The 17,568-nt window shown below is 39.0% G+C and overlaps 2 protein-coding genes across 7 annotated transcripts in view; both read left to right on the top strand.

Moving 5' to 3' along the window:
• The window catches only part of LOC107145002 (adhesion G protein-coupled receptor E2-like), a 452,375-nt gene that overhangs the window by 126,262 nt on the left and 308,545 nt on the right, over positions 1-17,568 (top strand). The gene's annotated exons all lie outside the window — the stretch shown is intronic.
• On the top strand, positions 5,759-6,721 carry LOC107144999 (olfactory receptor 7C2-like). The gene has a single exon (XM_015488854.1). The coding sequence runs from the start codon at positions 5,759-5,761 to the stop codon at positions 6,719-6,721; it is 963 nt and encodes a 320-aa protein (XP_015344340.1).

The raw sequence follows: 17,568 nt of genomic DNA, 5'->3' as shown, positions 1-17,568 counted from the left end.
TCCTCCTCCTCCTCCTTTCTATCCAACAGTGTCTTTTTTTTAATCTACCATGTGGCTCACATTTCTTAATGGGCTCTAGGGTCCTCTTGGGCTTTCCTGCTTCATAGAGAACCGTCTCTGCCTGGCTTAGGTGAGCTGGTAAAGGCTGGGTCTCCTGCTATACCATCTTGATGATCTCATGCCTGAAAGACATTCACAAACTAGAAGAGTGTCCAGTGATTCCTCCACTCAAAACCCAGGATCACTAACAGTAAGTCACCCTTCCCAGTCACCTGAGAGGAGTCTGCCTGAGAAGGTCCTGCCTCCCTCTCTGATTCACATCCTAGTTCTTTAACCTGAATCATGTGCACACGTGACAGTGATGTGTTGAGGCACTATTCCAAAATTCCAAATAAAATTTCAGGTCCTTTTGAATCAAAGACAAAGGATTTATTCTGGTCAAGGACAAGGTTGCAGAGAGCAGACAGTTCTGCAGCCCAAGACACTGAACACGGGTGAGAGGGCCACTTAAAAACAGAAAAACCACAAAGGAGAGGGGCAGGAGAGACAAGTACAATCATAAGACACATTTCATAAAGTGGGAAGTACCAAGTTACATTCTCAGAATTGGTACCTCCTGTACCCACTCAGGAAGCAAGCTGGCGTCAGCTCCATAGTTTAAAGACATTGTGGTCAGGATGCAAACGGGTGAGGGTGTCCGCTTCTATGAGAGTGGGCTCAGGAGGAAAGGGGGGCCCATTCTGCACAGGGTGAACTGTCTGAGCAGAATGAGATCAGTCCAACTTATCTTTTATCAGCCCATAACAGATGGACCATAGTACTTCCACAGCTGCTAAGGTGAAGCCACAGACTTGACCCTATAATCTACAGTGTCAGAAGGGAGAAGGGGGATTATGTATCAGAGTACTCCAGACATTACTAAAATAAGCACATATGAGTTCTCCCTAGAGCAAGCATTCCTGATACATGGTCAGTGGAAACACTTGGCCACATTGTTCCCAAGCAGGGCTCTCTGCACATGGTACTCTGCAAAGTTCTCCACTGATTTTCTTTTCAATTGCTGTGGTAAGTCCTTCCTTCTGGTGAGAAGGTCCCAACCAGTTGCCTGCTCCTTCATGCCAAACATAGTCACCTTAAAGGAATGCTGTCTGTCCTCAGTGTGCCAGGCATGGAGGATGTGTTATCATTTTCTAGACTTGTTTTAAAAATCTATGTATAATATGTCAAAATACGCCCTACTGTCATGTGTATCTAAAAACAATAAATAAAAATTAAGTATTAAAAAAAACATAACAAACAATAAAAAACACATATTTACCAATGGATTTGAACTCCAGTATTATTTATATCTGGTAGAAATTCTGTACCACTTATAGAAAAAGATTTCTAAATGCATAAATGGAGTCACATATTCAATTGGTATTTAAATAATAAAATCAGTAGCCACATTTATCCTTACACCCTATGTAAAGATGTGAGGATAGTGTGTCACAAATAATTAGCATGAAGGCATGTAAAATTCTAGTATCAATATAATAATATTGACTATTTATTTATTCTTAAATTTTGCTATTTAAAGAGTTATATTGTCCCAGAGAATAAAGCTCTAGGTTATATAGGTCAGGTTCCATTCCTTCAATTATGTCCTAAATGATCAGATCCTTGTTAAGATAAATAGATAGATGATCAATAGACCAAACAGTCTTTCAATTTGGGACATAATATTTTACTGACCACATTATTTGAATTTTGGTTTGATTGATTTACTGAAAAAAGAACTTATAATAGCAACTACCTTTCACATAAACAAAGGATACTGATTCTTTTTAACTAGTTATAACATCAAGTAATCATACAGACAATGACATAAAACTGTATAAGTTCAAAAGAATGTCATGTTTTTCCTTAAAATCTATATGGTCTCTCCAGAATTTTCTAGTCACTGATGATATAGTATATATATAAAAGAAAATAAACTTGTGTACCAAAAAAGGAAAGAAATAAAAGGAAATAATCATTATATTTTAAGTGCATATTCCAGGACACAGCATTGTGTGGATATTATTTATATCATGCATTATATATTATATAAAAACATGCACACATGGAATAAACAAAAGACAAAAAAAAATTTAAATAGTTCAATGGTTTCAATTGAGCATTTTTAACAAAAATTTTCAATGCTGAAAGAAAAATTGATGGGGATGTAAAGGTCAGTGCTTTGTGAATTGTTAAAGATATATTTAAATCCATGTCCATACTCTCTGCTCTGGAGTACTGAGGACCACGCAGCCAGTGTGTTTAGAAACACATGCTGCTGCCTACAGACTCCTTCCTGTCCAGCCAACCCACCTCTCAATGCACTTCCCTAACCAGATGCCTGGAACATCATCTGCACTAAACTTGCAATGGTGAACATAGAAGATTTGCAAGGTCTTTGAAAGAGTTGTGTGTGGAGTTGGATGTGTCCTGTGCACAGCTCCCACTTGAGGTGCAGGACTCACATGGGCTTGGATACTGTCTGCTCATGCCTGGGAGAGACCAAGGAGCTCCATCTCACATTTGAGGAAATACTCATGGGGAAGGACAATCATCAGTAGAGATCAAGTCCAGGGACAAAATGACATCATGTGCCACAGCCCCAGGGGAAGGACAGACATAGCTGGCAAACAAGATGGTCCCAGGGATGCAAAACTAGGTGCAGGCACAATTACCTTTCTGTTTTAGTTTCCTTGCTCATGGGAATGTAATTGCTCAGAGAATAGACCAATAAGCAAAGAAATAATTTAATGAACACTCACAGGAATTCACCCTCTGAGATCCTGGAAATAGCAAATATGCTCCGTGATCCTCTCACCCACAGCTCAGCTCTGCCAGAAATGAGTGGCTTCACCTGGACCTTGAAGTGCACCACGCCTGACGCCACCTCCTGACCTTCATCAGAGCTGAGCTGACCCTCATCACCCAGGGAAGGAGGAGCAGGAGCTCACCACCCCTGGGGCTGCAGATGTGGGAGCAGGTAGGAGGCAGCACAGGGCTCACAGGACAAGCCTTGGTGGCCCAAGTGGGGACACTGCAGTGAGGAAGGCCCCTCACTTAGAGCAGTCTGTGTGGCCACCTCCTGTCTCTCCCTTGACTTCTCCCCCTCTCAGCTTCTTCTCTTCCTTCTTCTTTCTTCTGGAGCCCACGTCTGAGGATCTCTCACCCTCCTGGTGGCTCTGTTCTCATCTGAGGTCCCAGCCATGTTGGGCACGTTTTGGAACCACAAGTGCCTTGACCCTCCTCTACCAAAGATGCTTCTTTTTCTTTTATCTATAATATTGTACTCATTCGTTCATTCATTCCCTCAGGTGCCTCCCTTTGGGCTGGGGTGTGACTCAGTGGTTAAGCACCCCGTTCAATCCTCAGTGCCAAATCAATCAATCAATCAAAGCTCTTGTCTTTGACTAACGGAATAGATTATTTTTGCACTCTTGATTTTCTGCAAGTCACATTTTCTCCTTCAGATGTTTTCAAGGTATACTTCTAATTACTTCTTTTTCCTTTTATTTAGACCAAAAAATTCATTCAAAAAGTGCTTCTACTTTCAAAGATTATTTAAATCCATGTATAAATTTGTACTGCTTTTATTGTGTATTTTGCAATTAGCTCCTTTAAACTCCTGTTCCACATAGAATGTTTGAAATTTATTTCAGAACACGATATTAGACTCTACATTATTTTCTGAAATACTTCAAAAATCATTATACGTTTATTGATACCTTTAAAAATCCTCTATCTAGGAGTGAACCATGTAGTTTACAAGAATAAAAAAAAACATATTTAATGTGAGCAATTTAATCTGAGAATGAGCATCACATTACAGGACAAAACCCTGGGGTGATTTCCAAGAAAGAAAGGAAGAAATAGGAAAATTCCATATCTTACAAGGATCTGGAATTTCAAAACACTACAATGGGAACAAAATAAATATGTTATAAATTAAAATTATCTTAGAAAAATCAGACCATTAATAAGAAAAACCTAATCACATTTAAAAATCAAAAGCTTTCTGAATATAACAGCAATGGTAGAGATAAATCATAGAGATGATCATTATTAACAACATTAAATCTAAAGTACATCAACTGTTACAAGAAATGAATATAATTTACATTTTCTTTTAAAGAAAACTTCAGGAAAGTTTACCCAAACAGGGACCAAAAAACTCTAGAGGGAAATTCTTGCCACTGGAAGGAGAAATACAAGCATTGTAATGATGTCAACTTATTCCCAATTAATTTAAAATTTTAAGGGATCACTAATCAAACTCCTTTTTTTTCCTTCCAATAGGACTGATTCTAAAATCCATCTATGAAAATAAACTCGTACCAGAAGTAAAATTATGAAAGAAATAATATTGGATAACATTTTCTATTCATCTTTTAAAGTATATAATGAAGATAATTACTTTACATAGTTATTTTACATCTAGATCTGATAGCCTGCAAATGACCATTTTTAATCAATTATTTATATGAATAAGACACAGGAAACAACTTAATTTTTTGACAGAGGTAATTTATGGGATATTCTAACAAGAGAAAATATAAAATGAAAATAAATCCAAACTATATTTGTCCTAAAGAAAATTTAGAAGGAATATAAATGGCCAAAGTGGGAAGGTTAAAAAAGCCATTTCCATGTACTAAAATATTTTAATATGGTGTTGGAAGATAAAAAATGTGCCTAAGACTCACCTTTGTGTTTAGAAACCCTGGGGTTTCTATATTTGCTTATCTATTTGTTAATTAACTTTTTATTTTGGTACTGGGGATTTAACTCAGGGGCACTTTACCACTGAGATACATTCCCAGCTTTATTCTTTTTTTTTAAACAACTGCTTGCTAAGTTGCTTAGGGTCTCACTCTATTTCTGAGGCTACCCTTGAACATGTGATCCTTCTGCCTCAGCCTCCTGAGTCACTGGGATTACAGGTGTGCAGCAACACACATGGCTTAGGATTTCTATATTTTGCAAATCCATCTTTGTTGGATTTGTGTCATGAAAGTGGTAGGACTGAGGACTACAGTGCAGCAAATTATGTTCCCTGCCGGTATGATTATGCCAAAATGAACCCCAATATTATGCATGATTGTGATGCACTAATACAAAGATAAAAATTCTTAAAATGAAATGCCAATGATGAACACTCACAGGGGATATCAATATTTTTACCAGACGGAGCACTGAAGTCCCCATAAAATAAAGAGTCTTCCACTCACAGATGTGCCTGCCTACAGCTAGGAAGCTCGCATGCCCATGTGCAGTAGGAAGAACACCCCAGAGCAGCCACCAGGACACTGAGGAAGGATTGGCTACAGGGATGCAGCAGGCACAGGAGCTGGAGCCTACAAACAGGCATGTGCATCAGAATCCCCAGAGGGCTTAATAACCCAGAGGATGCTCCAACCCAGAATCTGAGGCTCAGCTGGTACTGTGGACCTGAAGATGCACATTTACACCGAGTTTCCAGGTGACACCCAGGTGGCTGACCTGGGAACACCGTTAGAGAATCACTGGACTAGAGCCAGTTTTCCTTGGGTTAACGTAGTAACTTCAACTTGTCAGCAAAGAGACCCAAAGATAAGACAAAATATGTGATTTCTTGAGTTCCTGATGTTTCAATAAAAGATGCTGGGGTCATTCTGGGGAATCCCTATTTAGAGTGAATTTTGAGTTCCTTCTCTCCCTCCTTCTCAGGAAACCCAGAAATCCCATGGAAAGAGGAAACCAAACGGAAACTAGCAACTTCGTCCTCCTGGGATTCACAGATGACCCTGACCTGCATTCCCTCCTCTTTGGCCTGCTTCTGGCCATGTACCTGGTCACTGTGCTGGGGAACCTGCTCATCATTCTGGCTGTTATTTCAGACTCCCACCTACACACTCCCATGTACTTCCTCCTCTCCAACCTGTCCCTGGCCGACATTGGCTTCACCTCCACCACCATCCCCAAGGCTCTCAGGAACATCCACACTCACAGCAAGGGGATCACCTTTGCAGGCTGCATCTCACAGATTTATTTTTTTATTTTGTTTGGATGCCAGGACAATTTGCTCCTGACAGTGATGGCCTATGACCGCTTTGTGGCCATCTGTCACCCCCTGCACTACGTGGCTATTATGAACCCACAGATCTGTCTGCTCATGGCTCTGGGGTCCTGGTTGGTCAGTATCCTGGGTGCCCTTCCAGAGACCTTGACCATCTTGAGGCTGTCCTTTTGCACAAACATAGAAATCCCCCACTTCTTCTGTGATCTAACTGAAGTTCTGAAGCTCGCCTGCTCTGACACACTCATGAAAAACATAGTGGTGTACACTGTGGCCATCGTCCTGGGTGTCTTCCCTCTCACTGGCATCCTCTTCTCCTACTCTCAGATTTTCTCCTCCATCCTGAGGATCTCATCAGACAGAGGCAAGTACAAAGCCTTCTCCACCTGTGGGTCTCACCTCCTGGTGGTCTCCTTGTTCTACGGCACTGGCCTTGCAGTCAACCTCAGTTCTCTAGCCACACTGCCTTCTAGGATAAGTCTGATGGCCTCAGTGATGTACACCATGGTCACCCCCATGCTGAACCCTTTCATTTACAGTCTGAGGAACAGGGACATCAAGGTGGCCCTGGGGAGAGTCCTCAGCAAAATGGTGCCTCTCAGTGAAAGGGTGGATGCATGTCTCTCCTGAGTCACAGGGTGCACCACAGTGAAGACCAGAGAACCTCACCTAGTCCATCCAACTGTGGCTACCTCTGCTTTGTGTATTTTAGGGCAACTCATTCTTTGCATTTTCCTGTAAGGGTTCTGTGTTTGGGATTGGGGTCTCTGATAGCTTCATGGAACTATGACGTGCTTGGTGGATGGGAAATTTCTGTGCAAAGACACAGAATGCCTGGCTGCTAGGAAAACTTCTGTGCAAAGACACAGGATGCCTAGGTGCTGTAGCAATGCCCTGCATGAGGAGGCTCTGTGCTAGAGTCTTATCAGCCTCAGCTTTGATCTCACTCACACAGCTCCTGGGAATAAAGAAACTCTCCTTAGACAACCACAATGTTTCACCCAGCTCCACTGCACCTGAACCTGTCCACATAACAGTAACTTTAAGCAATAGACTTTCTCGAGAGCTACACAAAACTCCTAACATTGCACATTGCAACTATAGTAAGTAACTGTGGAACAAGCTGCATAATGTTACTAAACCTATAAGCTGCCTAATGACACAATGAACAATAATGTACTACTGATGCCAGTGACCTAATGTAACCTATTGATATAAATAAAGCTGGCAGATTAGACAAGGAGCATTCTGCCATCTGCTATTCTCCCTCTGCATCTTGTCTCTGGGTCTCCTTTTTATTTTCCTTACATCTTCCTGTGGGCTCATTTCCACCTAGGTACTGTTCATAATGCGACATATTGGATCACCTGTGAACTCTCTCCACCTCTGAACACTTTTGCCTTGTCCCACAACTGAGCTCTGGGGGACGCCACATATCCAACCACAGCACTGCCTTGGATTGTCAGTGAAGATAAGCATATTTTCTTGGTTTTATGTTTTTCTTCATTCCTGCTTCCCAGAAGTGTAGCCAGCACGGAAGCACATATTCAGGTGACAATGTGATTGTGTCATGATCTCCTTGCATTTATTCTTTCTGTGTGTTTGGCTCACTTCCTTGGATCATATAGCATAAAATATATTTAATTCTAATTGACACTAAGCAGTTAATATATCCACATTGTCATATTTTATAATGTTTATTGTGGTCTAAATACATTCCCTAGACTTCCGTTTGTTTTTTATTTTCTTATTTCTTGAATAACACTTGTTTAGCATGCTGGAATTCATCAGTTATGTTTTTAGTTCTATTCATTTTTCATTCCATCTAGATATATACTCAGAGGATTCATCTATATTCTCCTTTAAAGACCACTACAATTTAAGATCTTTCCTACAACTTCCTTTTATTATTATTTTTGGCACTTAGAGAGAAACTTACTTTATTTTGATCAAATAAATAACACTCTTGACCAAATAAATAATAATCCAAGCACCATTTATTTCAAAATCTCTTCCTTGGCACTGATTTTGATACCACTTATATATCTCTTAAATTTATTAGATTTGTATTTTCATATGGTACTTAATTAATATATTTATGTGGAGAGAAGCCAAATTCACAATGTCTAGATGAATACAGATTTATACCTGATTTCATAATAAGATAGACAACGTTCCAGGATAAAAAGGGGACACCATAGAGCATTTCTTGCACCTGTTGTTTTAATTGCCTTCCTCTCAAAATAATCCCTACGCAAGTGGTACACTTTGTGATGGCATATTCTCCCACCTTCACCATATAAACATATTTCAAACATAAAACTTACTTGGGGATGAGCAAGGCTATTCTATTATAAGAGAAAAATAGAATTCACAATGAAAATTTCACCTTGAAAAGGTATAGCCCACTAAATCTAAAATTATTCTAAATATATTTGATTAAAAAAAAAAGAAAATGTGAGGTGGCCAGGTACTACTCAAAATTTATAATTTTAATAATTCTTATAAAGCAGAAGGGGCTGGTGTCCTCTGTGGCAAGGCTGCTAGCAATCCCCATGGCTCCTACTACATGGGTGAAACCAATAGCCTCTGCTTTTGTTCCTAACCATCTCCTGGCATCTCCATGATCCTTTCTAAGTAAATATTGTCCTGTTTTTATACACCATGTAGCTCACATTTTTTAATGAGAACTTGGATCTGCCTTGGGGTTGACTGTTTTATAGGTAACAGACTCTGTCTGGCTTAGGTGAGCTGGTGAAGGCTGGGGTCTCCTGCTACACCATCTTGATGATGTCATGCCTGAAAGACATTCACAAAATAAGGCTGTCCAGTGATTCCTCCATTCCAAAACCCAGGATCACTAACAATACAACACACACTCCACAGTCACTTGGGAAGAGTCTTCTACCTGAGAAGGTCCTGCCTCCCAGTCTGATTCACATCCTAAATTCTTTTACCCAAACCAGGTGCATACCTGAGAGTGATGGGCCATAAGTCCTTGCACAGTTCTTAAGGTAGAACCAGAGACTTGGCCCTATGATCTATGAGATCAGAAGGGAGAAGGGGGATTATGTGTCACAACACTCAGGACATTGCTACAATAAGCACATATGAGATCTCCCTAGAGTAAGCATTCCTGATACATGGACAATGAAAACACTTGGCCACATTGTTGCCAAAAGGGACCTCTGCACATTGCACTCTGTGAGCTCTCCCATGATTTCCTTTCTCTGAATTCAACATTAGATTTCAACAGGCTATTTCCTATTGGATGCTTTTGTAGAGACTAGTGACTCTGTACCAAGTGTGAGCAAGGCATGGCTTCATCCTGAGAGAAGGAATATGGGAAGTAGATCCAGGAGCACAGCATGGACCAGGTGTGTGGCAACCCTGGAACACGTGGGCATCAGGAGTCCCGTGGTAGGCCTTTGCTGAGAGCCATGGCTGAGTCTGTATGGCCCCTGGCATTTTGCCAACAGTATTGATTGACAGGCGAGGCATTACTATCCGCCTCTGCCGCAACTTTTGAGTTCTCGCACTATTTTGGAGTTCTCGTGGGGATTTCCGGGGATTCCCGGAGAGTTCCCATTGGTTGGGGAAGTGCAGGAGGAGGGATTTCCGGGAGAGATATTTCCGGCTGGGGGTTCCTGGACAAGCCTCCTGGCCTTCGTGGCGATCAGGAGGATTCCCCGGGAGCTGTGTGAAGTGTTTTCCTACAGTTTAAAAATAAAGTTTGTTCCTGCTTCAGTGGCTCGTGATTTGTGCCCAGCCAGACTGCGGCAGGCCTTCCCTTCTGATGAGAAGCTCTCACCTGTTGAATACTGCTTCACACTAAACAGAGTCATCCAAAAAGAATGCTCTCTGTCCTACTGTTATCACTTTCTGGAATTTTTTTTTAAATGCTTGATTTGTGGTGTAAAGATCAGTGCCTTGTGAATTGTTAAAGATGGTCCATACTCTCTGCCCTGGAGTACTGAGGGTCATGCAGCCAGCTTGTTTGGAAACATAGAGCTGTGGATGCCTACAGACTCCTTCCTGTACAAGTGACCCACCTCTCAATGTACTTCCCTAAACAGATGCCTGGAACTTCATCTGCATTGAACATTCAATGCTGAACATGGAAGCTTTTCAAGGTCCTTGGAAGAGTAAGGTCACTGAAAGAACTATGTATGGGGTTGGATGTGATCCTGGGCATGGCTCCCACTTAAGGTGCAGGACTCACATGGGCTTGGATCTTCCTGGTCATGCCTGGGAGAGACCAAGGAACTCCATCTCACATTTTTTAATTTATTCTAATTTGTTTTATATGACAGCAGAATGCATTTCAATTCATATTACACATATGGAGCACAATTTTTCATGTCTGGTTGTACACAACATAGAGTCACACCATTCGTGTCTTCATTGATGTACTTAGAGTAATGATGTCCATCTCATTCCACTACCTATTCTACTGCTATGCCCCCTCCTTTCCCCTCCCTCCCCTTTGCCCTATCTAGAGTTCATCTATTTGTCCCATGTGCCCCCCATCCACATTATGAATTAGCATACTTATATCAGAGAAAACATTTGGCATTTGGTTTTGGGGTATTGGCTAAATTCACTTAGCATTATATTCTCCAATTCCATCCATGTACCTGCAAATGTCATGATTTTATTCATTTCTATTGCTGAGTAATATTCCATTGTGTATATATACCACATTTTCTTTATCCATTCATCTACTGAAAGGCATTTAGGTTGGTTCCACAGTTTAGATATTGTGAATTATGCTGCTATAAATATTTATGTGGCTTCATCCCTATAGTATGCTGTTTTTAAGTCCTTTAGGTATAAACCAAGAAGTGAGATAACTGGGTCAAACGGTGGTTCCAGTCCCAGTTTTCCAAGGAATCTCCAAACTTCTTTCCAAATTGGCTGCACCAATTTTCAGTCCCACCAGCAATGTATGAGTGTGCCTTTCTCCCCACATTCTCACCAACACTTATTGTTGTTCGTACTCTTAATAGCTGCCATTCTGACTGGAGTGAGATGAAATCTTAGACTAGTTTTGATTTTCATTTATCTAATTGCTAGAGATGTTGAATATTTTTTTCATATATTTGTTGATTGATTGTTATGTCATCTTCTGAGAAGTGACTATCCAGTTCCTTGGGTTATTTGGTTTTTGGTGTTAAAATTTTTGAGTTCTTTATATACCCTGGAGATTAGTGCTCTATCTCAACATCATTCCAAGTGGAGAAAAATTGAAAGCATTCCCTCTAAAAATGGGAACAAGACAGGGATGCCCTCTTTCACCACTTCTATTTAACCATAGTTCTTGAAACACTAACCAGAGCAATTAGACAGATAAAAGAAATTAAAGGGATACGAATAGGAAAAGAAGAGCTCAAGTTAGCACTATTTACCAATGATATGGTTCTATACCTAGAAGACCCAAAAAATTCTACCAGAAAACTTCTAGAACTCAAGTGAATTCAACAAAGTAGCATGATATAAAATCAATGCCCATAAATCAAAGACATTTCTGTACATCAATGACAAATCCTCTGAAAGGGAAATGAAAAAAAAACTACCCCATTTACAATAGCCTCAAAAAGCTTGGGAACAACTTAATGAAAGAAGTAAAAGACCTCTACAATGAAAACTACAGAATGCTAAATAAAGGAATTAAAGAAGACCTTAGAATATGGAAAGAGCTCCCTTGTTCTTGGATAGGCAGAATTAATATTGTCAAAATGACCATACTACCAAAAGCACTATACAGATTTAATGCAATTCCAATCAAACTCCCAATGACATTCCTCATAGAAATAAAAAAAGCAGTATGAAATTCATCAGGAAAATAAGAGACCCAGCTAAAGCAATCCTTAGCAAGAAGAGTGAAGCAGGTGGCATCATTATACCAGACTTAAACTGTACTACAGAGCCTGGTATTGGCACCAAAATAGACTTGTAGACCAATGGTACAGAATAGAGGATTCAGAGACAAATCCCCATAACTACAATTATCTTATATTAGACAAAGGCACCAAAAACTTATATTAGAGAAAAGATAGCCTTTTCAACAAATGGTGCTAGGAAAACTGGAAATCCATATGAAACAAGATGAAATTAAACCCCTATCTCTCACCATGCACAAACCTCAACTCAACGTGGATCAAGGACCTAAGAATTAAACCACAGACTCTGCACTTAATAGAAGAAAAAGTAGGCTCAAATCTCCATCAGATTAGGCCCCAACTTCCTTAATAAGACTCCTATAGTGCAAGAATTATAATCAAGTATCAATAAATGGGATAAATCCAAACTAAAAAGCATCTTCTCAGCAAAAGAAACAATCAGTGAGGTAAATAGAGAGCCTACAGAATGGATGCAAATTTTTATCACATGCACATCCATCTCACATTTGAGGAAATACTCACAGGGAAGGACAATAATCAGTAGATTAAAGTCCAGAGGAAAAAAAACACATCATGAGCCAACAGCCCCAGGGGAAGGATAGACTTGGCTGGCAATCAAGATGGTCCCAGGGATGCAAAACTGGCTGCGTGCACAATTACCTTTCTAGTCTTGCATCATAATTTATGGAAACTCAATTGCTCAGAGAACAGAATAATAACGCAACAATTAATTTAATGAGAATTCAACCTCCCAGGCCCTGGAAATACTCATATGCCCCATGATCCTCTCACCCACAGCTCTGCTCTGCCAGGAATGAGTGACTTCACTTGGACCTTGAAGAGCACTCATGCCTTCGCCACTTCCCCCTTCAGCAGAGCTGAGCTGACCCTTATCACCCAGGAAAGGAGGAGCAGGAGCTCACCACCCCTGGGGCTGCTGATGTGGGAGCAGGTAGGAGGTAGCACAGTGCTCACAGGACAAGCCTTGGTGGCCCAAGTGGGGACACTGCAGTGAGGAGGGGCCCCTCACTTAGAGCCGTCTGTGCAGTCAGCTCCTGTGTCTCTCTCGACTTCTCTCCCTCTCCACTTCTTCTCATCTCACTCTCTTTTCTTGAACCCAGTTCTGAGGATCTCTCACGTGGCTGATGAATGACCATCTCTCAAGCTTTTCCCCAATAGCCAGTTTCACTACTGTTCTGGCACCACTAAAGGGGTCTGTGTTCTCCTCCATCCGAGAAGCTTCTTTTTCTTTTATGTATAAAACTACTCCTTCTTTCACTCAATAGCTCCTTGGGTATATTGTGTAGCTAACACAAGTCCAACTATACATCTTCTGACATCAAGTTATTTGTTTTTTTGTCTCAGTTTCCATATTTATAAAGTAATGATTAAAATAGTGCTCACTTCATAGGAACCACGTTGGGGTGAAGTTAAAGTAAATCAGGTATGAAAAACAATAATACTCTAACAGTCGGGCATACACCTGTTTATTATTATCATTGCATTATTATAACACATTTGTTTACATCATATAAAAACAGCCATGATGATGAAATTAATCAAGGTGTATAAAATATAACACAAGTGCTGAACACAGGCAGGTCCTCAAGTAATTATACATATTAATCTCGCATTTGTTGTGTGTTTGTAAGGTTTTGGTCCCCATTCTAGGTGTTGTAAATTTCATTAATATTTGGAATGTTGGACCTTGAAGAGCACTCAAGAGCATTCATTTCTACTGCGTGTAGAAATGCGAATTTTTGCCGCTCTTGCTGACTGTTTTATTTTTTTTGAATAAGTTAGATGAGTGCAAAAGTTACAGAGAATACTGAGGCTTCTCTGTTAGAACTGAAAATGGAAATTCATAACTAGAGAGAAGCAATATCTGCCAAAGATCTCAAAGTGCTATCTGCTCTGTGCCACCTACAGTGGCCTCTGCTTTTTACACATTGGCTTTGTGTGAATGGCCTTAGTAAAATAACATCCAGTTACAATAAGTTCACAGCTACCAATCTGTCATCTGCAGCCACTCCATCCTCCATAAACAATGATATCTTGCCTCTCCTCTGTTTTTTACAGGTGCATTATGGTTGTACATAGGTGGGATTTGTTGGTTCATATTCGTACATGCACACGATATAACAACAGAAAAAATTTGGCCAAGATCATTCCCCAGTAGACACCTTGCCTTTTCCATGTTCAGGTCTCTGGTGCCTTTTTCGCCTTCTATTGCATTGGTTTGCACTTCCAGGCTGCTGACAAATGATTAGTGATGACAGACTTTTTAGTTTTCTTTTTTATTCAAAGAAGAATTCTGCTTCTGCACCCACCTAAAGGTCCTGCCAGGTAAGTCTTATAATTTATTGGTTCTTTCCATGGTTGTTGATTTGTTATCCTCCATCAACTTTGGACAATTCCTAGAAATAAGTTCTACTCTGGGACAGAGTATTTTATTTTATTTATTTTTTTTATTTGTTCTAATTAATCATACATGACAGTAGGATGCATTCTGATACATCATACATAAACGGAGTACAACTTCTCACTTTTCTGATTGCACATGATGTAGAATCACACAGCTGGTGTAATCATATATGCACATAGGGTAGTAATGTCCAATTCATTCTACTCTCCTTACGACCCCCATACCCTCTCCCCCCACTCCCCTCTGTCTAACCCCAAGTACATCTGTTCTTCCCTAGCCCCCACTTGATTACTCTGAATTACCATTTGCAATTTAGAGTTTTAAGAAATATTATCTTGTAAGTTTGAGCATTTCCTTACCTCTGTGTTCATTTTCCTCATTCCTAATTCTAGACATTTCAATTCATCTTTGTCTTCTTTAAGAGTTTTAGTAGTGCATTGTAGTTTTACATAATAAAATGGGGTCATTTTACATAATCACACATGATGGAAATTTATTTGCTCTGATTCAAACCCTGCTCCTTCCTCCTCTTGTCTCCTTTTATCCATTTCATTTGATGTCTGACTTTTTCTAGTTGTGGATGCTATAGAATTAGTTCTGGAATTTGTGGGGTTTTTTATTCTAGGATCTTTCTCCTTTTTAGTCCTCTGGCTCTGCTTTTACCTTCATTTTATGCTCCTTGCTGCTTTAGTTTTGCCTAGTGTTATTTTTATTTCCAATAATTTTATGTTTAAAACTTTCTATTTCTTAAAAATAGATGACTTATGTATTCATTTGCAGTCTTTATATGATATATTAAGAAGCAAATCCAAAAAAGAAACAATGATGTCAATACTCCAGGAGATCCCTGGTCATATGCTGGTGACTCTTGTAGAATTTATAAAAGGGCTATTTGCTGATTTAATTTCTGTGGCCCAGAAAGGCAGACCAAGTAAGCTCTCATATCAGCACCTGAAATATTACTTCCTTTCCCCATCACAGAATTTGGCATGGTTACTATTTTTGAAAAAGGCCTTCTCAATTAATTCCATAAAAACAGAATCTTATTTTTATTACACTTTTATAAATTATCGATAAGAATGAAAATCTGCTCATTTAATATCCTTTTTACATTTCCTTTAATGAATATTTAACTCTTTTGACCTTTTTCTAAGCAATATGTGAATCTTAAATTATAAATGAGACTTTAGTATTGAAATACATTATTTAACTAATTAAATAGATTATCTTTGCAATTTTCTACCTTGTGCATTTTTTCTTCAGATGTTTTCAATATAAAGTCCTAACTAGTGAAGTTTTTTTTCACTTATGCAAAAAATTTTTTGGTCAGAATGTTCCTCTACTTTTACAGATTACTCATGCCCATGTAGATGTTTACTTTATTTTTACATTGTATTTTCATTATGTAGCTGCTTTTGTCTCTTGGCTTCACATTGAAGTCTTAAAATTTACTTGGGATCATGGAGACTGCATTCAACATTATATTTTTCAAATGGTTAATAAGTCATTACACTCTTACAGAAAATTTTAAAATGCTCCTCCAAAGTATGCAGGGATAAGCAATGCATATTCATGGAATTAAAATTACATAATTTTAATACCATACAATTTAATATGATTCAAGTATCATATTATGTGACGAAACAAAGAATTCCATATCTTACACAAAACCTTAACAAGGATCTGGAATTTCAAAGCAATAAAATAAATCAAATAACAAGGATAGGTGTTATAAAGTGATATTATTTAGTCAAAGTAGATTTTTACAAAAAAAAATCATGAAATTAAAAGAAAGCCCAGAAAAATTACATGACATATCATCAACACACACACACACACACAAAAATAAAACCAAACACTTCCTAAATATAATCACAAAAGTGGATATGATATTGAGAATCATCATTCCTAACAGCATTAAGGCTTAAATACACTCAATATTATAAACAAGAAGTGAACATGATCTACATTTTCTTTTTAAAACCAGAAATATTTTCCTAAAAAGAAACTGAAATGCATGGGGGCAAATTCCTGCTACTTATATGAGAATCTGAATGTTGTAATGATGTCATTTTTTTTCTAAATTAGTTTAAAACGTTAAGAGAATCTCTGATAAAATTCCAATAGTATTTTACTTCCAATAGTGCTGATTCTAACATTCATCTACAAGCATAAATTGGAACAAGAAATAGAATTCTGAAGGAAATAATGCTAGGTGACTTTCTCTACTCAACTTTTAAGCACACCATGAAGATGGACAATAATTTACAATATAAATCTGGCAGCCTGATGAATGGTGAGTTTAAGTCAATCATGTATATGCATGTGGCAGAGGAAATACCTGAATTTTTTAAGGGAGCGGATTTAAATTTTTTGAAAAACTGATAGACATCACTTGCAGATTATCATAGGAGAAGAAAATATAAACCTAGAATTAACCTTAACTGCTTCCCTTATAAAGAATACTTGGAAAGCAAACGTCCAGAATGAATAAGATTTGAAGAGCTATTTTCCCTTTCAAGGAATATTTCAATGTGATTTTTTAAATGTGCATAAGACTCATTTCTATATTTAGAAACACTAGGATTTCTATAATTAGAAACCCAGTGATTCTTGAATCTATACAGTTAAAATGGTAACTAAAATGAAATAGAAACAAAAATAATATCAGAAGACGTTGATATTTCTAGCAAAAGGACCACACACATCCACAGGATATGACCTGTAGAAATCACAGAATACAAGCTCAGTAACACAGAGCGCCTTCCCGTGACAGGCAACCTGCCTGGAACTAGAAGATGTTCATTCCCATGTGCATGAGGCAGAACACAGGAGAAAACCTAGGGACGAAAACTGCTGGGGAACGCAGGCAAGATCTAGAGCCCTGGTTCCCAAACAGGTGTGTGCATCCAAATCCTGACTGGGCTTCTTAAGACAGAGAGGGCTACTTCACACCTAAAGCGTGAGGTCAAGGTAGTCAGATATGCAGGAAAATGTACATTTCTTGCAAGATTCTAGGTAATGCCCAGGTGGCTATTCCTGAGGACACCATTTGAGAACCACTGACATACAATTAGGTCTTGATTTGTTTCTTTGGGGGGTAAAAATGGTAACTGAAACATGTCGTCAAAGAGACCCAGTGTTAAGAC

This window comes from Marmota marmota, unplaced genomic scaffold (genome assembly GCF_001458135.2).
Source record: "Marmota marmota marmota unplaced genomic scaffold, marMar, whole genome shotgun sequence".
NCBI lineage: Eukaryota > Metazoa > Chordata > Mammalia > Rodentia > Sciuridae > Marmota > Marmota marmota.
This window is presented reverse-complemented; position numbering and strand designations above follow the sequence as displayed.